This window comes from Corylus avellana, chromosome ca1, assembly GCF_901000735.1.
Source record: "Corylus avellana chromosome ca1, CavTom2PMs-1.0".
Lineage (NCBI taxonomy): Eukaryota > Viridiplantae > Streptophyta > Magnoliopsida > Fagales > Betulaceae > Corylus > Corylus avellana.
In genome coordinates this window covers 42615880-42639039 of record NC_081541.1, presented here as the reverse complement: position 1 = coordinate 42639039, position 23160 = coordinate 42615880, and the positions used below count along the sequence as shown (strand labels likewise).

Genomic DNA, 23160 nt, shown 5'->3' with positions numbered 1-23160 from the left:
AAAGCTTAATTTTTCAAACTCAATCTCAAATAGGCTCTTATAGTGGTGGAAGATTGATACCAGAATTCTTTAGGGGAAGTCAAAATATGAATGAAGGGATAAGTATATAATTTTAATAAGGATTAAGTCTAATTTTAGGTTTAAAAATATAATATATTTAGCTATATATAAGTATTAAACAAAAAAAAAAAATCAAAACTAAAGGGGCTATGAAGTTTAACAAACTTACCCTTAAGCTTTTTTTTTTTTTTTTTTTTTTTTAATCTGTTTTTTAAGTCATGAAGCTCGAGTAGTTAAACACCAACCCATTTAACTGTCTGAAGAGGCCCAATTCCAGCCCATTTAACTGCCCAACTCCCTCCCAGCATTTTCAAAAAGAAAAAGAAAACTCTGCAACTCTCCCCGGCTATGCACGGTGCTACAATGCGCCGCCGAGTCCACCGCTCCCATTTCCCTGAAAAAGCATAGAAAAAAAAAACATCTGCGACCGCACTCTGGCACCTTGGGATGCCTGCTAAAATACGCCGCGTGGTGCGCTACACTCTACAGGTACATTGTCCCTCTCAAACCCTAAACCCTAAGCCCTCACTCTCTGCCCCCTTTGCTTCTTCATCTAAACCCTATAACTCTCAGAAATTTGATTTTCTCGAACAATTTTTGCCGCTTAGCACTTCGAGTTCCAGTAGTTTTAGCAGAATTAATTCAAATGAGCGGCGAAGAATCGTCGTAGGGTTGTCGAAGATGATCAAAGAGCGAAAAGGCTATGTATTGAAGGGCTTTTCGCGGAATTTTTGCCCATTTTTCTTAGTACAGATAATGAAACTGTTTGGAACCCGAGAAACCGCGTATGCGTTCTTTAAACTCGCGTTTAGGGACGGTTCCGAGGGGACCGTCCGGTCGTGTTGTGTTGCCGCGCATGTTTTAGCGGCGGAGGAGCTTCGGTTTCTCGCACAAGACGTGGTTTCGAGGGTAATTGGGAGGATTGGGGTGGGTAGGAGTGAGGAATTGGTAGAATTTATGTGGAGGGGTCACCATGAATACGAGTCTGATTTCTCGGTTCTCGACACGTTGATGCGTGGTTTTGTGAATGTGGAAATGGGGAAGGAGGCATTGGGGGTTTGGGGTAGGATGAGGAAGGTTGGACTGAGCCCAAGTTCGTCGGCGATTACGATTCTTTTCAAGTTGTTGCTTAGAGTTGGTGATTATGGTAGTGTGTGGAAGTTGTTTAGGGATATGGTTCGCATAGGGCCTCGCCCTTCTAATTGTACATTTAACATTATGATTCTTGGGTTTTGTAGAAAAGGCTTGGTTAGAATTGGGGAGAGTTTGTTACATGTTATGTGGAAATTTCAGTGTGAACCGGATGTCATTTCGTATAACATTGTGATCAAAGCATACTGCATTAGGGGATGGACATCTGATGCACTTAGGTGGGTGTATTTGATGATTGAAAGGGGTTGTAAGCCTAGTGCTATAACATTTAACACAGTGCTAAATGCCTTGTGCAAGGATGGAAATGTGGTGGAAGCCAGGAAGCTCTTTGATGGAATTCAAGATGTAGGTGTTTCTCCTAATACCATAATCTATAACACTTTGATGGATGGGTATGTTAAGGCAAGGGACATTGTTCAGGCAAACATGCTTTATGAAGAAATGAGGAAAAATAGTATACCTCTTGATGGGGTAACCTTTAATATTTTGGTCGCTGGGCATTACAAGTATGGAAGGGAAGAGGATGGTGACAGGTTATTGAGGGATATATCTCTATCGGGATTGCTTCCGGATCGTTCACTGTATGATATTTCGGTTGCAGGGCTGTGCTGGGCAGGTCGGTTGGATGAAGGCATGGAGCTTTTAGAGGATATGCTTGAAAAAGGAATAACTCCAAGTGTGGTTGCTTTTAACTCAATTATTGCAGCTTACAGCAGGGCAGGGTTAGAAGAAAAGGCCTATGAGACCTATAAAATTATGGTTGAATTTGATTTAACTCCTTCATCTTCAACATGTAGTTCTTTGCTTATGGGTTTGTCCCAGAAGGGGAGCCTACAAGAAGCCAGAGAGCTTTTGTGTAAGATGATAGAAAAGGGTTTGCCTATCAATAAAGTGGCTTACACGGTGCTTATGGATGGATATTTCAAGATAGGGGATCTGGAAGGGGCTCAAAGTCTGTGGAATGAGATGGCACAAAAAGGGGTATCTCCAGATGCTGTTGCCTTTTCAGCCTTTATAGATGGACTTTCTAAGGCAGGTCTGGTGGAGGAGGCATATGGTGCGTTTCTAGAAATGTCGAGGAAAGGGTGTGTGCCAAATAATTTTGCATATAATTCTTTGATTCATGGATTTTGTAACCAAGGGAAGGTGAATGAAGCATTGAAATTAGAGAGAGAGATGAGGCAGAAGGGACTTCTTCCAGATATATTTACCACCAATATTATCATTAGTGGGTTATGTAAACAGGGTAGAGTGAAGTCAGCGATTGATGCCTTTATAGATATGCAGCGGACTGGGTTGAGCCCGGATATTGTCACATATAACACTTTGATTGGTGGTTTCTGTAAAAATTTTGACTTGGTTAGTGCAGATGATTTTGTGAATAAAATGTATGCCAGTGGTTGGGACCCAGATATTACAACTTACAATATTCGCATTCATGGTTTCTGCTCCAGTCGAAAAATGAATCAAGCTGTGATGATGTTGAATGAGCTTGTTTCAGCGGGTATTGTTCCAAATACAGTGACATACAACACTATGATTAATGGCGTTTGTAGTGATATGCTGGATCGTGCTATGATTTTAACTGCAAAACTGCTGAAGATAGCTTTTATTCCGAATGTGGTTACAACCAATGTGTTGTTGTCTCACTTTTGCAAGCAGGGGATGCCTGAGAAGACCTTAATGTGGTGTCAGAAGTTGAGTGAGATCTCCTTTGATTTTGATGAAATTACCTATAGAATAATGGACAAAGCCTACCATAATATACAACAAGAAGATGCGGAACTTTTTAGAGGAACATCTGCAAAGAGCCTGTTTCTGGATTTCCTCATGTACATTACATATGATTATTTGCATAGAAATAATCCTCACAAAGAAACAATCCAGAATCCTCTTAAACTAATTGAAAGTGGTTTTGGTGGGCCCTGAAAGTTGGCTTAAAGATAGCAGTTCAATTCTTGTGATCATAATCTTATGCAATCATGAGTGTGGTACATGCATTCTCAAGGAACTAGGGCTTTTTTATGAATTTTGTGGTGATGAGAAGTTAGAAGCAGCGTCAATTAGGGAAAAACATTGGGTTTAGATGGTTTCAGTGGAGAGTAACTCCACTACAACTGGTTGCACTACAGGGAGAAAGGAATTGCCACTAAAGATGGGGTAAAGACAATGAAAAAGACGGTGGCTGGTGATTTACAGATGAATTGGCCCTAGATAGAGTAGAGCAATTGAAAAGAATTTATCTGACCAGCAAAAATGTTGAAGGATAACGTCTTGTTCAGTTGAGTTGTTTTGGTCTATTGAAGTACTAGCTGGTGCTTACCTTTTCCTGTTTTGGTATTGGCCTTTTGTCTGGTACTCTCTCCATTGTGCTTTTTGGCCGGTATCCCAGCCTGAATTTCTTATGGTTGAATGCAAAGGGGAGTTCACTAGTCTAGTTTGAATGGGAAGCAAGAAAGTTCAATCAACATGGAACCACAAATGAATTACAAAGTCTTAGCAGGCCCTCGGAGCTGATAAACAACAATGGGTTAAAGTGTTTTTTTTAGCAAATGGCCGACTTTACAGCAATGAACATTGCTGCTGAATTATTCCTCTTAGGTAAAATGGTGGTATATTTTTGGAACTAGCAAACAGTCAATTAACATTGCACTTACATTTCTTTGCCTGATTTACTGTAGTTGTTTTTCGGCATGGAGGGGGTTATTATGGGAAGTTTGTTGTCAAAGTGGTGCAGAGGTTTTGCGTGGTAAGTAGCTTATATGACTGATAGAACTTCAACATGACCTTTTGTCCAGCCAAAAGAAGCTGACATATTACTAACATTTTGACTTGGCAGAGTATGATACACTTTATAGTTTGTGACATTGATTTTTTTTTTCATGGTTCAAACTTCAAATTGCTTGGGAAATAAGTGTTTTGACATCCTTGTCTTCAAATGACTTTGTGTATTGAATAGGAATCTGAATATTGAACACCTTTCCCTGAAGTGCACCAGCTATAAGCTTACAAGCTTCAGATCATGATTAAACTTAAATTTTGAATTTGCAACCACCCATTTCCTTTGTGCAATGGCTTGAGAACTTCCTACTTTCTTCTTAACCCCAAGATTGAAAGTGACCATGATTTCAATTGTCGTTTACTCAATTGAAATGATAATTGGGAGGACTTATGTGGCTTCTGAATATTAAGAATTGCACTGTGGACCATCATCTCCTTCATTGCGTTGTAGCAGAGAATTATGGTCATCGGATTTATACTTATTTGGTGCACATTGGGCGATGCCTCAAGATTGTGATAGTTGGGGGGTTCCTCTGCGCATTATTTGAACAATTTGATGAAAGAGAAGCATCCTACTTTCAACGGATGCAGAGCTGAATGGAGTCTCCCGCAATACCATTTTCTTATGTTATGCTCTTTGGAAAGCATAGAGTATCATTCTTTCTTAGATTTCAATTCTCTTTCGAAATTTATTGTAATTTGTTGAGAGGATGTATTTCAATCATCTTGTGCACAAATTCTTTTTTCTTCTAATAAATTTTGTTACTTATCAGAAAAGGACAAATGTAGCACAAAGGCAATGTTCTTTCACTTTGATAATTGGATCTTCAGGCACTATTTTCATTCATATTAGTTTTTTCTTTCTTTTTACTAATTCTCGCAAAACAATTCATTAATAATGATTCAGAAAAGCATATCATATGCCGAAGAAGCTATGGAAGAAGAAAAGGAAACATAAGCCTGTCATAAAAATGTCTCAATACAAAACCTGTACAAAAAAAAAAAAAAAAAATTTCTACCTTACTAGCAGTGTCTCCCTATGACTTTGCACACCTTCATAAATGAAACATTGCAAGGCGTACAGCTATTAATTCACTACGGCCCTCTGCATGATCATAAATCTTCTTCTATTTGCACCCTCCACATTCTCACCCAGTTTTTCCAGTTGGTTCATCCGCCTTTTCCACGACTCTGCAGGCTCTATCTTTTTCGTCGTCTTATCCGAGTCAACCGTCTCGTTTTCGAAGGACTCCGGACTTCTCTCAGACGGGTTATCTTCTTCGGATGGTTGGATTATCTGCTTCAATCTCTCTACCACCTTACTCATCGTTGGCCGTTCTTTTGCGCTCTTTAGTAAACAATTCTCAGCTAACAGGGCAATTTTTCGAGCTGCACCGCTAGAATACTGGTTTTCCAGTCGAGGGTCCATCATCAAGTTGAACTTTTTACCCTCAGCAGGGTACTGTTTCACCCATTCCAAAAGCTTCTGTTCTCCCTTTGGGCGGTTTCTTTCTAATGATCTCCTGCCTGTAAGAACCTCATACAATACCACACCAAAACTCCACACATCACTCTTACTTGTCAGATGACCCGTCTCGATGTAATCTGGAGCAGCATACCCGTATGTTCCGACCACCTGATCACCAAAAATTTCCTAATGAGCACCACAACAATCTCCCATTTTTTTAGTTCAGTTGTTCCAATGGAACCTGAATTTTCTTCTAAAACCATTAGTATCTTCAAAATACATAAAAAGTTTTGTGCTTAAAACAAATCCAACATGACAAGATAGGTTTCTATAAGGTATTTTTAATTCTCTCAAACACACCTTGCTGGTCTCACACAAATTCATTCTTGAATTTTACACGATCATTTCCACTTCAATTACAGAAATTTTAATCCTTTCCTGTATTAAAAGGATATATAACATGATTTGTAGTATTATCTACTAGGTTTTTTCTCCCCTTTTTTTCCTGTTTGTCTGAGCATAGTGTGCCCTGATTAAAGAAACAATTCTATGAAGTGATTTTTTTCCTTGTTATTAGTGATGCTACCTAAAATGCTAACAAAAACAAGTGCACACAACACTTACAGCTGTTGAAACATGAGTTCTCCCATCCACTGGTCCCTCCCTAGCAAGCCCAAAGTCCGAAAGCTTTGGTTTGAAATTCTCATCCAACAAGATATTGGATGCCTTGAAATCTCGAAATATTACCTTCAGCATGAGCATAATGCATGTTAGGTTGACAATGATGAAGAGCAAAGTTGAATCTTGAACACGGCATGTTGTGAAGGTGTAATAGAAGGCATGAAGTAGAATTGATTGGGCAACAATGCTTGCCACATACCATCTTTGAATGCTCCTTCATGACTGAGCTCTTTATCAAATATTTTGAAATTTCTATTGCAATAAATGATAACATCATCAAAAGGCAGTGAGGGATGTAAAAGCTGCTAGCTTTTGCAATCGACCAGAAAAAGTAACCTGTATCAGTCATCAAGTTTTCACTCACATCCACCAAGGGTAATTATTATATAGATATGGGTTCAGAGATCTAAAAGCTAATTGGTCAAGATCTTCTCTTAGAGTATCTCCAGTAATGTTATGCATTTTAGCTAATAGAAAAGCATCATTTTCTACTTTATCTGCTACGCATCATTTTCTACTTTATCTGCTACTTTTCAATACAAACTCCAACAGAATTTCTATTACATTCTCTATATTTTCTTGAAATATTATTTTCCATTATTTATTTTTTTATTGTTTTTTTAAGCCACCAAGAGAGAACAGAGAGAAATTATTGTAGCAAAGAGAGAGAGAGCAAAGAGAGAAATGATTAAAAGAAGAATACATAAGCTATAGTGCTTGCCTAATCAAAAAGCAAAATATGCTTTTTAGATAAGGAAAAGACAAGTTGATGGACGTGATTTTCATATTAACTCAATATGGAGGTTTGAGAAAGCAAACTATAATTTAAATGTATACAATAACATTCTATTAAAAGGCATGTATTTCCAAAAACTCAAAAGGATAAGAAGCTAATAAAGGAGGTCCAATCAACCAGTAAGGGAGCACCATACTGCAAGTGTCTCTATGAAGTGATTTTCTCCTTTTAGCTAGGTGTTTCTCTTGTATACTTCTTATTGCGCTTTTCGCTTTTAATTTCGATTACTTAAAAAAAAAAAAAAAAAAAACTGCTTGATTGGAAACAGAAAAAAACATACAGTTGACAAGAATGGTAAACTAAGGTGATACTGAAACCATCAAAATGCCAAGAAGCTGCAGCACCTATAACATCAGGCTAACAGGTTGGGGAGTGCAAAGAACCAAGGTTATGTTTCAGAGGAAAAAAATTGTATCACTATAGACATTTGTATGGAATAACTAAAACAATAAGTGGAATTTTTTCAGAGCAGAACCTGAACTTCCAATCCTTCATGCAGATAAAGTAGTCCTTGAGCTGCTTCCAGTACTATCTGTAATCTCGTTTTCCAAGAAAGAGCTGGATATGCCTTGTTGAAAAGATGATCGTCTAAGCTTTTGTTCAGCATATATTCATATACAAGCAATCGCTGGATCCCTCTTTCACCATCAACAGCACAGTATCCTATGAGTTTAACGAGATTTGGGTGCTCCACAACACCAAGAAATTGAACTTCTGACACCCATTGTTTGTGGCCCTATATTGGCAAAGAGAGAATTATAGAACATTATCCATTCAGGAAATCAAAATCCTTATAATCACAGTTAAAATCAAGGAAAAATAACTGCGATTATAGAAAGAAACAAGAAGAATAAGAGAGAGGAAATAAGATCTTTCATCAAGTTCAAGCACAAACAGGCTTTTTTTGAAGTGTGTTTGCGTGCGGACAAATAGATGGTTCTTTTTTCCTTTTTCTTTTATTTTAAATTTTGAGGTATGGCGTCTTGAGAAGGAAAATTAAGGAAAAAGGCTTGCTAATCACACATCTCATTCATCTCATCACATAATTTTTCACCCTTTAGTATTGTTAAAATATTGATTAAATAATGAAATTTACTTCTTCCAATTAGTTTAAACTTTTGGGACAAGCGGTGATTTAACATGGTATGAGAGTCAAATGTCTTGAGTTTGAACCTTGACTCCATCATTCACCCCCCATTTAATTAAAGTATTCCATGTGTTGAGCCTCACCTATTAAAAGGAAGTTCGAGCCCACATGTAAGGGGAGTGTTGAAGTATTGATTAAATAATTAAATTTACTTCTTCCTATCAGCTTAAGCTTTTGTGACAAGTTATAATATAAAAAGTATAATTAGTAAGTAAACACAACAGTCTATGGTTCTAAAACCTTTTCTGCTAGCTGAATACTGTGTTTCCGAAGATGTACAAAATGATAAAATCTGAAATAATCTGCTTTACCATGTGATTAGAGCTACTTAAATACATATAGAATCCTAATTCCAAATCCTTCATTCTATACACCAATCAAATTTTGAAACCTGTATATGTACCAGTTGTCCAAAAAGAGACAATCGTTGGACTTCAGGAAACCTTCCTCTTGGAAAATAATTCAGGCTTCAGTTCAGTAGATCAAGAAGCAGCATTATTGCCTGAAAAGGAATCCTACAGGCCTTACTAGAATAGAAGCACTAACTGATAATGAGTTGTGTCTCTGACTCTCTGGGACTCAAATTGAACCAGTTTTATAAGATTTTTTTTTTCAATAAGTAATCGAAATTTCAATGTAGGGGAGTCTTAAAGTGGGAAGAAAAAGAAAGCAATAAGCCTTCTAAGTTACACAGTTGCAGGATCAATGGAGAAACATTTACAGTGGCAACAATGCTGACAAACCATTTGGACAACCAGCAAAAGAGTGGATCAGTGGTAAGGACAACAGACAAAGAGCAGCGATGGATGTTATTTAGATACGGTACGATATTGAAGTTCGTGGTCATGGAGTGCTGCTATGTATCACTTATGGAGACAAAGAAATGACATTCGGCATGGCAATCAACCAAAAACATAGGAAAGGCTGATACAGAGGATTGTCTGGGATGTGAGGTGAGAAGCCGAATTAGAGGTAACGGGAAGTTTAGGAAAAATGATTTGAATGTAGAGATTTGTAGTAAATGGGGGTATAGTAAAAGAATTTATAATGCGGAAATAATAAGACACAGAGATATGTGTAGTTCGGTCTATGACCTACATCCACAAGATCAAGCCCTAAGGCTGCATTAAGCTCTTATTTCTCTGGATAATATTTACAATATAACATGCTCCTATTTATAAGATAATCATGTTGAATACAAATAGACTTCTACTCTAGCTTGGTTAGCTGTGATATTTTTCAACTGTAAGTCAATAATAGTCTTATACTGTGACTATTATTCTTGAACTCCATGGTATACTCTAACATATAGTACATAATGTTTTGTATTGATAGGGAAGTTAGGTTGGGTTTGTTGCTCTATTTTGATAGTTTACTGTCATTGTTTTGTTAAAGTTCTCACATTGCTGAGGAAGATAGAATGTGGTTAGGTTGATTTAGTTGTTGTTGTTGTTTTGGTTTGTAAAGCTTTTATTGTTCCAGTTGGCTACTGGAGTGTCGTGTAATCCGAGGTTTTGTGGTGATACAATATTCATTCATCCAATATATATATATATATATATATATATACACATTGAAGTTCATGTTATCCACTACTGCCCTTAGGTCTATGAAAAAACAATCAAAACACATCCCTATAGAATGTGTAAAACCAAGTCAACAATATTTCAACATTATTCTATAGACCATTTGATCATTTATATTGAGCATGAACTCAACAGTCAACACTATTCTTACACACATTAAAAGAATATACCTCATCATATTGTCAAACAATATTCTTAGAAGTCCAATCTCATACCTGTAAGCCATCTTTATTGAGCTTTTTAATGGCAACCATAATTGGATCGCCATTCCCCTCAGCAGGCTTGATTGAACCTTTATACACATTCCCAAATCCACCTTCACCAATCTTAAGCAGCCTATTGAAATTATTTGTCGCCTGTCTGAGCTCTGAGTATGAGAAAACGCGCAAATTATGAGCCTTCTCCTCATACAGTTCCGGTATACTACGCGTGGAAGAGACAGACCATGAAGACTTAGTGACCCTATCAGCTCCAGAATAATCAGATTTTCCTTGCTCTTTCAACTGTGGTGCTGATCTTCGTTCCCTGCCTCTGGATTTGTCCTTAAAGTAGTAGAAACACTTCATCTTATGGAATTTAACAGCAAGTTCCTAAATTTAAATGTTAACTTTTTTTACTGCCATTGGATCAACCGTGAAAAAGGACTGCAATTGAATAGACAAATATAATCACAAAATATCAGCATCCTGGGCTAATTTAAACATCATAAGAGAGAGAGAGAGAGAGAGAACTAGAACAGGGAAATTTTTGATAAATAAATGAAAAACCAGGGAAAGTTGGGAGATTTGGTGAATAATCTAGAAAGAGGGGGGGGGGGGGGGGAGCAATGGAATCAAAGAGAGAAAATCAAATCCAAAGAGATGGCTATTCAGCAGGAAGAAATCAAAACCAAGGCAGGGAAGGGAAGCCAAGGTATAAAGGAACTGTAAAATGGAAGCAAACACGTAAATGCAAAAGGAAGACTACGAATGGTACAAAAAATGAAGCAATCAAGAAGGACAAAGAACAGCGAGATAGGCAAATTGAAGATGCCTGAGAGAAGAAGGATACCAAAACTGAGAAAACCCAGATGGGGAACCCAGTAAAACAATAAACTTTACAAAGATTACGATAGATGATGCAAATGTAAATTGAAGTTCAAGGAAGTCAAAGGGTGACCCAGATGAGAAAACATAAGCAAAATCAAGCAAGCATAAGAAACACAAGCAAAACATGATAAATAAGAGAGACAAAAAGTCCAGAAACTGCAGTATTTTTGTATGAGATGAATGAAAGAAAGAAAAAACACACTACAAATGCAAATAAAGAGAGATGGTGATCATGTAGTTTACCTATGTACCTATGGTGTCGAGGCAGAGTTCCATAGATTTCTTCTCTTGCTTTGCTTCTCTCTCTGACTCTCTCTCTCTCTCTCTCTCTCTCTCTAGACTACGAATGGTACAACAAATGAAGCAATCAAGAAGGACAAAGAACAGCCAGATAGGCAAATTGAAGTTGCCTGAGAGAAGAAGGATACCAAAACTGAGAAAACCCAGATGGGGAACCCAGTAAAACAATAAACTTTACAAAGATTACGATAGAATATGCAAATGTAAATTGAAGTTCAAGGAAGTCAAAGGGTGACCCAGATGAGAAAACATAAGCAAAATCAAGCAAGCATAAGAAACACAAGCAAAACATGATAAATAAGAGAGACAAAAAGTCCAGAAACTGCAGTATCTTTGTATAAGATGACTGAAAGAAAGAAAAAACACACTACAAATGCAAATAAAGAGAGATGGTGATCATGTAGTTTACCTATGTACCTATGGTGTCGAGGCAGAGTTCCACAGATTTCTTCTCTCGCTTTGCTTCTCTCTCTCTCTCTCTCTCTCTATCTCTATCTCTATCTCTATCTCTCTCTGAAAACTGAATTACTGCTCTCTCTGGGTTCTGTTCGGCTTGCAAATAAAGATTGGTGGAGGAACTACTGTAGAGATATTTATTCAGACCCTTTTTTATTCTGACACTTTTATCGAAGAATTCAACGAAGGAATAGAAAATCAACGCAAAAGTTTGGTTCTTTCAGCTCAACGTGCCACAATGTTTCAGAGGAAGCTCGCTCCTGTTGGAGAAGTCCTTAGAAAATTGGACTTTTTTACTATTATTTATTTATTCATTTTTTATTCCCCGAATGAGATAACTCTCTCTCTATCCCCAGGTGGGGAATGGCAAGGACATTTGCAAGTGAAGCTTGTTTGTTCAATTTCAACCAAAATTAAAAATTAAAAAGAAAAGTGACTTGTTCCATAGGAGTAAGAGTACCAAAATTCCACGCGGCATTGTAAATTTATTATTGATTTTTTCTTTTAACTGATTAATCTAAAAGTTCATCGAGTTAATAGGGAAATAATGGTGTAATATATAACTCTACTTTACGAGTAATGTAACTATTTATATGTATTTATTACACTCATTTCACACAAATTGAAGTGACATGTTTTAACTTTTAAGTAGTGTATCTCATGTTATTCACTTAAAAAAACACAAAAAGAAAATCACTTAAAATACGCTATGTTAGACAGTATAAAATAAATGTAAATAACAGCATTACTCCTTCCATATAGATAGACAATATTGTGTTTTCTACTTGCATCAATACAGATAGACATATACATGTAGGGTTCATGTTCATGTTTCTGAGTAGGCGTGAAATTAAAAATTTAGAATAATATTACTCTTTACACTAAATTTTGACGTCAACTTCAAATCAGGTTTTAAGTTGTTAACATTTTTTTTTAAAAAAAAAGGTAGTAAACATGGAAGCATATTAAAATTCGCCACATCGATCAGTGTAAACCCACCCCTGCCACCCTTTGTCTAGCACTGCTTCTAGTTCTAGGAGAAAGAAAATCTAAATTGCTCCTTACCATAAGACAAATACTTTTCTTACAAAAAGCTAAACGTTTGTGAAATTGGTTTTAAAATAAAAATATTAACAAATAATTAGAACACAAAAATTAAAAAATAATTAGAAGTACAAAAACATTTTTTTAAAAAAAAAATTGTTAAATTATAACACTTATTTAATTAAAAAAAAAAAACTTTCCAAAATAAATTAACAAATAGAACTTTCTACAAATATTTGTGGTCCAACTTCCACGTGATCTTATCTTGTGCATTTAAGGCATGAAACCTAACCTTCATTATTATATATCTATATATATTAGAATTAATGAATTAGAAACTTTGGAAAATATTAATTATTCAGAATAATAGGAAAAAAAAAACTAAAATTATGGGCGAAAGGTAAAACCAAAACAAAATAGATCTAAAAAAAGTCACTTTAGATCTATGAACTACCACGAATTTTAAGAAAATTTATTCAAATTTCAAAAACTTTCAATTTAATCATCTTAACTTTCGGTTTGATTCAATGCTCCTTTTGTCAGATTCAACTGTTAACCCTAACGGACATGACTAAAAAGATCAAATTACACTTCAATTTTAGTTTTTAATTTTAATTTTTAATTTGAAATTAAAAGTAAATTTGTAATTTTACTAAAAAAAAAAAAAAAAAAAAGTTATGGGTATAAAATGTCATTTTATCATGTTTAACATTTAAAATATAACAGAGAGTATATTACATCAAATTAAAAGTTTATGAGATAAAATTAAGAGTTTTTAATTATCATGCATCAAATTAAAATGTGTAATAATTAAAAATAAAAATATAATAAAAAAATCATAATAAAAAAAAGGATCAAGGGCATTGACTTGACCCGTGATAAAATTGGAAAGAAACAGTTGAGAAGGCAGGAAGCTTCTAAAAAGATTGAATAAGACAAAGGAGGTGTCAATGTTTGACGATTCCTTCCCATGCAAAATTGACAGAACATGGCTGGGTGGACTTTTGGCATTAACAATGAAGACAGACACACATGAAAATTGGAGTTATATATGTTACTCCTCTCAACATTAAAATCATCAACTCTTTTTACACAAAGTCAATGAAATGTTGGTATGGGACTCACCAGGTCAATTAAAATGTCGGGAAAATTTGACCTACCCTTTTTATTTTATTAAAAGGTTAGGAAATTGGTTTTGTCGGTTTTTTATTTTTCGGAGAATGTTAGGTGTTATTTTGTTATTTTTCTAGCAATTTTTTGGTCCTAAGTAGATATTATTTTCTATAAAATAAAATTAAAAAAAAAATTAAAAAAAAAAAGTGATCATTATTTCTCTCACCATTTTTGTTTACAAAATAATATACACTTGGGATTATGAGAACATAAAGAGAACACCTAGAATTTCTCTTATTTCTCTCACTCGTTTTTAGAAAATAATATCTACTTAGGATCAGAAGAACACATTCCTTTAAAGTTTATAAACTTGTAATTTAGTGTATCGAACTTTTAAGTTTTTATAATGTCACTATTCTATTAGGTGTTTTCGTTAAATCCTAATGGAAATGTGTCAAAATTACTAAAACACCCTCTCTTTTTTTAATTTTATTAATTCTCATATGCTTAAAAACACATAACACTCTTAAAAACTGAATTAAATTTTCTTTCTACGACTCAATTTCTATTTGATGGAGTCAAGTTGGTCAAGTTGTGTACCCTTTGCCACGAATTGAACACAGTCATGAGAAGGAAAAATGGCAAAATCCTGTCCCCTATAAAACAGTGTAAGTTTCAGCATCAAACAGGATTCTCCAAGACCTTTAATTTGGCCATTTCTATCAATATTTCCTTATTTTATAATGAATTAATTATCATCATCAAGTAACTTACAGAAAAATAAATTATCATCATCCAATTTTGTTGCTTGTGGCCAAAGACAAGTCCCCATCTACATTTGAACTTTGAAGACTTGTGATCAAAGTCATTCCTGCTATAACCTAATCCTCAATTCTTTGACTATACCAATCCCATCCCCCCAAGTAATCCTATATACCATTGTTAACACGGTAATCCTGCTTTGCACGCTAACCCTATTTTTGAGTAATATTATAAATAGAACCTTCTTTTTTTTAATCGTCTCAAAGTTACGTGGCTTTTAAAATCACTATTCTCCAATGTTAACGCATGAATAGTGAACAATGCCTCTTGGTGTCGTCTTCACAAAACGACACCTTTTTAGGGCATCATTAATAATCCATTTTTTTTGTAGTGACATCACTTTTGAGGATATAATAAAGTCATACTTATAGCATGATTCCCTATTATGACCAACGGTCGAGGGGCAATTAAAAATGGCTTGATTATAGACTCATTTAGTGTTATGAAATTTATCATTTTTTATCAGCTTAAACTTTTGAGATAATTTATGATATCATAACATGATATCAGAGTAAATGTATGATCCGAATATTGCCTTAGTAATTTACCTCACATTTTAATTAATATTCCATGTGTTGAGTCTTAATTATTAAGAAAAAATGTTAAAATATTAATTAAATTATTAGAATCATTATTATTTTTTTATTAATTTAAGCTTTTGAGATAATTAATAATTTAATACTTAGTATAATTATTGGATTACAAGTACATCCATTTCCAGATTCCATATAGGAAGAGCCTCAATGAGGGACAACACTTATATATATAGATATCCAAACAATTAATTTTCAATGTTTTCTAGCATAAGTCAAACCCTACCATAAACAATGGAATTAATAAATTAATAAAAACAAGATATAAGCATTTGAAGAATCCAACCAAAACAAAAAAAAAAAAAAGGGTAATTAATACTTACCCACAAAAAAGAAAAAAGAAAAGAAAAAGGTGTATAAAGAAGTATTATGTGCAGCAGAACTGTTATTACTTGTCACATATTGCTTATATTATCAATTTAGTTTTGATTAGTGTATTTCAATTGGCTTAAGCTTCTTTTCCAATCACATGCCTCTTTAACAACCTCCACATGGTTAGTGAGCTGCCAATCTTGAAGGCTTCTCCTTACTCCGTGCGTATTAACAGTTCAAGTGCATTCTTTATGGAGGTGTTGATGTCATACACTTGATGTCATCCTCTTGATTTTTTTTTTTAATGTAAAATTATAGTATTTCAAGTGGTATTATATTAGTTATCACCAAAAGAGTTAGAATAACTTTTCGATTAATGTTAGGATAAAGTCCACTTAACCCCCTCAAACTACCACTCCAATGACAATCTACCCCCCAAACTATCAATTGCAACAATTTACCCCACAAACTACCAAAACAATGACAATCTACCCCCAATTTTAACAAAATGACAAAATTACACTTACTAAAACAAAAACAAAAATACTAAAATTTATTTTTATTTTTTCAAAATTTTAAGGGTATTTTTGTCTTATTAAAAATTTTATAGGGGTAATTTCATCATTTTGCTAACATTGGGGGGGTACATTGTCATTGTTTTGGTAATTTGAGGAGTAAATTGTCGTAATTGATAGTTTGGGAGGTAGATTATCATTAAAATGATAGTGTGAGGGGGTTAAATAGACTTTTCATACTCATTTATCACACTTATTTTATATTGATTGACGTTACGTATTCTAAGCAATTTTTCATATCAGTCATTTAAAAAAAAACCATTCAAAACACGTTAAGTCGATATAAAATGGGGTACAATAACTCTTTTTCACTTAACTGAAGTATAGGAGAGATTCAAAAAGTTTGTTAACTTTTTTTTTGACAGTTATTAAATCTATTAAATCATTAACTATTTCAAAAACTCAAGTTAATAAAAATTAATGAATTTCATCATTTAATTACCATTCTAACATTAAAGCTTGCAAATAATTATATAAATAAAGAGGTGATATTTTCAAGTTTAGAATTAAATATTTATTTATTTTCCTAGGAGAATTTGTACACAATCAACATAAAAATTAATTGAACCAAGAACACATGAACCCACAAATTTTGTTGGGGTTGCACACTACTCTTCAAGACCAGAATTTCTTTAATTTTTTTTTTTTTTAATTTTTTGAAAAAAGGCCAGCTTAGTTCTTAATTAAATAATTGCCTCTTGTGTTAATAAAAAGAAAATGACATATTCTTCACTATTCAATCTTATCTTCCATATGGCATGAGTTAACAATTCAATTTTATAGGTGGAAATTGCACTTATTATTATTATTAAATGATTAGGACGAATATGATAAAAATTTGAAACTCTTTTTTTTATTGATACTACCTTTGTCACGTCTCTAATTTCCGGCCTACATTCAGAGAGCCCAATGATGTCAACCGCCTCTCACCATCTTTGCACTAATGAATAATTTTATTCATCAACCTCTCTTTTAATCCTCTCTTGATTTTTTTAATTAAAAAAATTAATCTCTATACACTAAAGTTCCGTTTGTTTTGGCGTAAAATATTTTTCGTATTTTTCGGTACACCGTCATGACTTCACCAGGACCCAGTCAGGACAATATCATAATTTAAAGTTATATATATATATATAATTTGTAACTTTCCTTACGCATCAAAGGCCAAAAATGTTTTCAGGGAAATCATTTTTCAATAAAATGCTTTATGCTGAAATATTTTTCAATGGAAAACATTTTACATTGGAACGAACGGAGCCTAAATTCTATAAGAGACCACGACACATGGGTTTTGTAAGAATGAGAGGAGAATAAAAGAGAATGATGTATATGATAACTCCATAATTATGCAGACGAGGAGTAGCAAGAAATTTAAAACGTGTTGCATATAATATCAAATATTTGGAATATGATCCTCTCAAGTTTATTTGAATTGGAGAGTATTTCGTTAGTTATATTTAAAGAGTATTTTTTAAAATAATAAAGTTAATCTTTAAATATAACTAACTGGAGAGAATCCTAATTCCAAATGTTTTTTTTAAAAAAAAACTGAATTGATGAATTTTATTGATAAGAAATCGAGGTGGAGCATAAGAACTCCAACAACAATCATCAAGATAGAGCTAATTGCTCCATCAAAATATTATCACTAATACAATTAGGAATGGTACCCCTCCAAATTCTATCACTGACATCAGTGAAGGCCGCTTTCGCCATCCTATGAGCTGCCTCATTTACTTCGTGAGGAACAAAGACACAATTCCAGTTTGATAGAGTGCCTAGTATACGCCTTGTGTCTTCTATTAGATGCCCAAAACGACTCCATGTTTCCTTATCTGAATTGATAGCCTCCACAATTTGTTTTGCATCTCCTCCAAAATTGCATTGTGCACTCCCATATCTCGGCAAAAAACCGCTGCATGATAGGCGGCGTATGCTTCCCCCATTGCTGGCTCCAGTACACCCATCCGCTTTTTACACATAGCTGCGATCACATGTCCTTTTTCATCCCTGAGCACAACTCCAATCCCCACCCTTTCATTTAATTTATCTATGGCCACATCCCTGTTTTGGAGTGCTTGTTGGTAAGATATTAATTGAATAATAAATAATGTTAGTTGAGAACTAGAGCCTAGTAGTTGAGGATGTCATAAGTTCAGTTGGTCCCCGCCTGTATTGTTGCATGCAACAAAAGAAAGCTTTCCAGTCAAGTCCAAGACATCAAAATACGTACCTTCAACAGACTACTATAGTGCTCATTCAGCTTCAATCAATTTTTAATAGTTGTTGCTGGTTCCTAGAGGGGATTCAGACATAGTCTAGACCTCTTTTGCTTTTGTAACAGCCTTGAGCGGCTTTTGAGAAGACCGAGTCACTTGTTTGACTAATTTCCTACTTTATGTAATTATTGTCGCACTATTTTAATTTGTTTTGTGTTTGTTGTTAAGGAGCTCACTCCATTTTCGTTATTTGGATCTCTCACTTCTTCTTCCTTTTAGATGATGAGTGGTAAGGATCCTTCCTGTAATTCTTTCCTTATTCAATTCGAAAAAAAAAATATAAAAAAACCTTTTCAAATTTAAAATAAAAAATACCCTTCAAAGCATATTAATAAATAAAAATTTTGCCACGGACAAAACTTTTCCAAATTTAGCTTTGTATATATATATATATATATATATATATTGTCAGAGTATTTGGAATAATTCAATAACCTTTATGGTCCAACTCGGTCTTCAAATTTCGGCCCAAACCCACACTGGACTCAAACGGGCAGAGGAAAAAGACAATAGGCCCAACCACATTGTTGGATTCTTTTTTTGTTTTTGTTTGTTTGAGGTAACCATATATTTTGGATTTGCTTGAAGAATCTGATCGTCCAAAATTAGCCCTTTTAATATTCTCGCCAAAAAGTTATGCTTCCATTGCCACAACCGACGAATCTTTGATGAATTTCTTGAAAAAATATGATATTTAGGGGACTGCTATATAACTGAAATGATATGACAGTAAAAGTTAATCTTTAAATTAACAAGGGCTTGTAAAAAGAATAATTCAAAGGCTAATTTTCACTACTACGTTATTTCAATCGTATAGCAATATACTAAAATACCATTTCACTTTTTTAAATTAATACAATGATCCACAATTATGAGATGAAATAAACCGAAAAAAGGATTAGTGTTACTTAGTCGACCATTATTCGATTGTTATATAACTGAGATAATGTGGCAGTAAAAATTAACTATTATTTTTTTGTTTTGTTTTTACAAAGTGTTAATCTAATGACAGATTTTTACTTCTACAACACCAAGTTATAATAGTCTACCAAATAATATTACTAAAAAAAAAAAATTATATCATCTTTTACTGCTTGGTTTTAAAGAATAAAGATGACATTTCTCTACAAATTTCATTCATTTTGAAGAACATGTTAGCAGACTGCCGAAGTTACTGCCCCAAAAGCTTAAATTAATTAAAAAATTATAAATTTAATTATTTAAATTAAAATCTGAACTAAAACGAGCTTACACATTGAAGTGTTTTAGACAAGGGAAAAAAAAACAAATAAAGTTGATGTTACTTGCTTTGGTTAGCAAATGGGTTATACTTAATCCCGCCTCTAATCAACCATGTTCACACAAGGGAATATGAATAAAAACAAACAAAGAGTAGCCTGATGTGCATAGCCAGATAATGTAAACTTTGTTGGCATAATAATATGATAATGGATGTAAACTTTAAAACTTCTTAGAGTTTCTTATGAGGTCTTAATTATTGTCTTCGGTGATTTATTCCTGACCTCCTAAAATTGAAGCCTCAATCCCTCCTCCACCGCTTTGGAACTCCCTTGGTTTTCATATTCGGTTTTTTCAAATCTTCATTTGTTATCCTCCATTAGCTTCTCCCACCAACTTCACTAGCCTCTTGGCCCCTCGTTGCCGCCTTTGCTTAGCTTTCACGCGCCCGCTCGTTCCTGCCGTCTTTGTCGCTGGTGTTGCACAATTATGGGATTGATGATTTATTTATGTTATTTTCTTTATATTTCTGTGGTGTGTTGTTGTAATACCCACAATTTGAAAACTTTTGTGGTGTATTGGCATAATAATATGATAATGAATGTAAACTTGAAAACTTCTTAGTGAAGTTTTCTCTCCAACTAAGACTTATCTCGCAAGTCGCCTATTTTTGCTTTGTTTGGAAAATAGGAATAACTTACCCCCCTTTTTTGTTTTTAATTAAGATTTATCTAAAGGTGGATTGAACATGCCAGTAAATAATGCAAAATAACATTTTTCTTATGCAATTTTGTTTAAGATAAATGTCATTTAATGGACTATTATACAACAACCATATAATTGAAATGACTTGATAGTGAAAATTAGCTTTTTATTTTTTAAACAAATTGATCAAAATACCGCATTGACAGTCATATAACAATCTAATAAATATAATTTTTATTTATTTTAAAATATATATTTTGCTTTGTAAAATCGCATTGCCAAACGCACTACTGCTCTCCTTTGTAAACAAAGTAGTTCTTCTACTACTTTTTGGAAAGGTATGCTTGACTTTTGCCTGACACAATTTAGGCCAAGGTTTTATTTTATTTTATTCTATTCTATTCTATTCTATATATGTTTATTCATTTGATGTGAACTTTAGACTTATTTCTCCCTAAACAAAATAAATAAATAAAGCCACGCCAAGAATCATCTCCATTTATACATATGGATATGATACATTTAAACCTAAACTCAATTTCAATCTTAATTGACACCAACCCACCAATACAAAAAGAAAAGAATCCAAATATAATTTAATATTGGTTGACTCTCACCTCTATTTTAATGATAAAAAGGAGAATTATGATTAGATTATAATAAGTATCTATAGTGGACTTAATCATTTTACTTCAAATAAAAACAAGGAATACAAGTAGTTAGTTAAATTGGATTAATCTATGTTAATCTAAAATTAAATATTGATAAATATGATAAAAGTGGAATAACATATCAAAAATAATAATAATGGGTGCTTTTGTAATTGTAACACAATACAATTTTCGTAAGCCTGATTGCTTATGTGATAATAACTATACTCCAATTAAGAACCCAAAATAAGAATTTAGTAGGGAGATGTGTTTTTATGATATAATAATGGGAGCAAATATGGTCATATAGTAGATAGATTTAAGAAGATAATGTGTCTTTTGAGATTTCGCATAATTGAACATGTTTTAGCTAAATAAGCTATTATTTATATCATATTGATAGTGTTTGGATCGAATACATTTTCTATTGATCATTAATTTATCAATAAAGTACATCTTATGTTCAAAAATAGAAAAAAATAATAATTAAGAACCCAAAAATGAATTTTGTTAGAACAATTTTATGTCTAACAGTTTTCGGTATGATGTGAATTGCGCATTATTTGGGGAATCGGGGCGTTCTTGATCTTTAATACGTCATTCGCGTTCCCACAATCGCTTCAAAATAACAAGAGCGTCAAAAGATCCACCAACGTCAGCCTAAGTGAGTTTATGAGGGAAATAGTTCAGTTTGCCCAATGTACAATAATTGAGCCATATTCTGTATTATTGAGTATGAGAGTTTGAGACAGTGAAAATGTATTTTTATACCTTGTGTGAGTTAATTTGGAAGTTCTAAGAGCTAGAATTGGACATGGTCTCTTACTCCAATTAAAACCTTGAATAAACTTCTGTAGCTAGATTCTCTCAATAGAACCCCACTTGAATTATATCTTCTGCTATTTAATTAATAGCTCTGAGCCTATCAATGACCTCGAGGCCCAAAATCTAATGGGCTTATAGTGCAATTTATTCCCAACAAATTTCAACCTAATATAAGTTGTAAACCTTGTAAATAGCTACACATGTTAATTTTCATAGAGACAATTTTTTATTTTTTTTTTATTATTATTATTATTATTATTTAAGTTGGGTTAAAAAAATTCTTTAAACTCAGTCAATTAAACTGATATATGCCTTTAAAATCAGTTAATTTATTAAAAATACATGCCATAATCACATGCCCTAACGACATATATGAATTGAATAAAGTAAGTTAAAATAAAGTATTCCAACTCAATTAAAAATAAAACTTTATCTTTTTCACATATCTAGTTGCTTTTAAGGTAAGAGGAACCAGTTAAATACTAGTGAGTATTAGAAACCCAAATGACTTTATGGATCCAACTGCCTTACAACTTTGATTGCTTATCAAGAAGGAAAAACCTAACTTTTTAAAAGCTATTTCTTTTGGTTGGGTAATAACCAAGTGTGCCATCCTTGGAAATTGGTCCATGTGTTCAACGGATATATAGTTCTTATTGAGTTGTACCTTGACTTTTGCCTAATCACAATTCTGGTTTTATCACATTTTATTAGGTTTAATGCTGTTGAGGTATTTGTGGTAAAGTCCATTATCAAACGATGGCATTGGTTTCAAAAAGTATCAGTAATGGTATTTGTATAAATTCAAGAAACATAAATGATATTTTCGTCTATAAAATTTACAATATATCCCATATAACTTATTAACATCATTAAAGAGGCACCTCCACTGCCTTTGGCCTACGAGTATCTTAGCCATCTCTGGGGTCTCTCTCAGGCCATTCTCAGCTTTTAAGGGTGGTCTGTGAGCTACTCTCAGCCACCTGTGAAATGGTTAGCCAATCATAAATGAGTCATAGGAGGTAGCTGAAAGCTTGAAACCACCCCTAAATGGCATGAGAGTAAACCCTTGGTGGATATATAATATTTTTTTGAAATCAAGGCTAATACTAAAAAAGTTATTAACCTTATTTTATTTAATGACCTTTTTTTTTTTTCTTTTTTTTTTTTTTGGGATGAAAATGGAGAAGAGGGGAACTAAAAAGGGGGTCTTTTCCTATTCTAATGCAAGTTTAATTGTGTGATTTGAACTCTAATCAAACTCATAATTTATTTACATAATACATAATTGTACAATTTAGTTTCCCAATCAATCTCTTATTCGGAATAATATTCCAATACAAGAAGTACCATAATTAGGTGGGCGACGCAGTAAAAAAAAAAAAAAGCATATAAAAGAGCGAGAAGAGCTCTGCGATCTCCTAAAAAACCTGGTCAGTTTGTTACCACATCACACCCCCACAAAGCTCTCTCTCTCTGGCAGTAAAA

General features: G+C 33.7%; 2 protein-coding genes across 7 annotated transcripts; one reads left to right on the top strand and one right to left on the bottom strand.

Moving 5' to 3' along the window:
• Window positions 1–389: 389 nt before the first annotated feature.
• Window positions 390–4714, top strand: LOC132176227 (pentatricopeptide repeat-containing protein At1g12620-like). Of its 3 annotated transcripts, XM_059588389.1 has the most exons (3): window positions 390–3813; window positions 3894–3961; window positions 4172–4714. In XM_059588389.1, the coding sequence occupies exon 1, from the start codon at window positions 508–510 to the stop codon at window positions 3139–3141; it is 2634 nt and encodes an 877-aa protein (XP_059444372.1). In that variant the 5' UTR covers window positions 390–507; the 3' UTR covers window positions 3142–3813; window positions 3894–3961; window positions 4172–4714. The 3 variants fall into 3 exon arrangements, with proteins under 3 accessions (XP_059444372.1, XP_059444358.1, XP_059444366.1); XM_059588375.1 differs by having other exon boundaries at window positions 3894–4714; XM_059588383.1 differs by having other exon boundaries at window positions 390–3961.
• A 216-nt stretch (window positions 4715–4930) lies between these two features.
• Window positions 4931–11755, bottom strand: LOC132176247 (probable serine/threonine-protein kinase PBL19). 4 transcript variants are annotated; one of them, XM_059588401.1, is made up of 6 exons: window positions 11469–11755; window positions 11003–11169; window positions 9887–10315; window positions 7414–7674; window positions 6086–6208; window positions 4931–5629 (listed from the first exon to the last, which is right to left on the bottom strand). In XM_059588401.1, the coding sequence occupies exons 3-6, from the start codon at window positions 10235–10237 to the stop codon at window positions 5081–5083; spliced, it is 1284 nt and encodes a 427-aa protein (XP_059444384.1). In that variant the 5' UTR covers window positions 10238–10315; window positions 11003–11169; window positions 11469–11755; the 3' UTR covers window positions 4931–5080. The 4 variants fall into 4 exon arrangements, with proteins under 4 accessions (XP_059444384.1, XP_059444400.1, XP_059444392.1 ...); XM_059588417.1 differs by having other exon boundaries at window positions 11011–11169; XM_059588409.1 differs by lacking the exon at window positions 11003–11169.
• Window positions 11756–23160: the final 11405 nt, after the last annotated feature.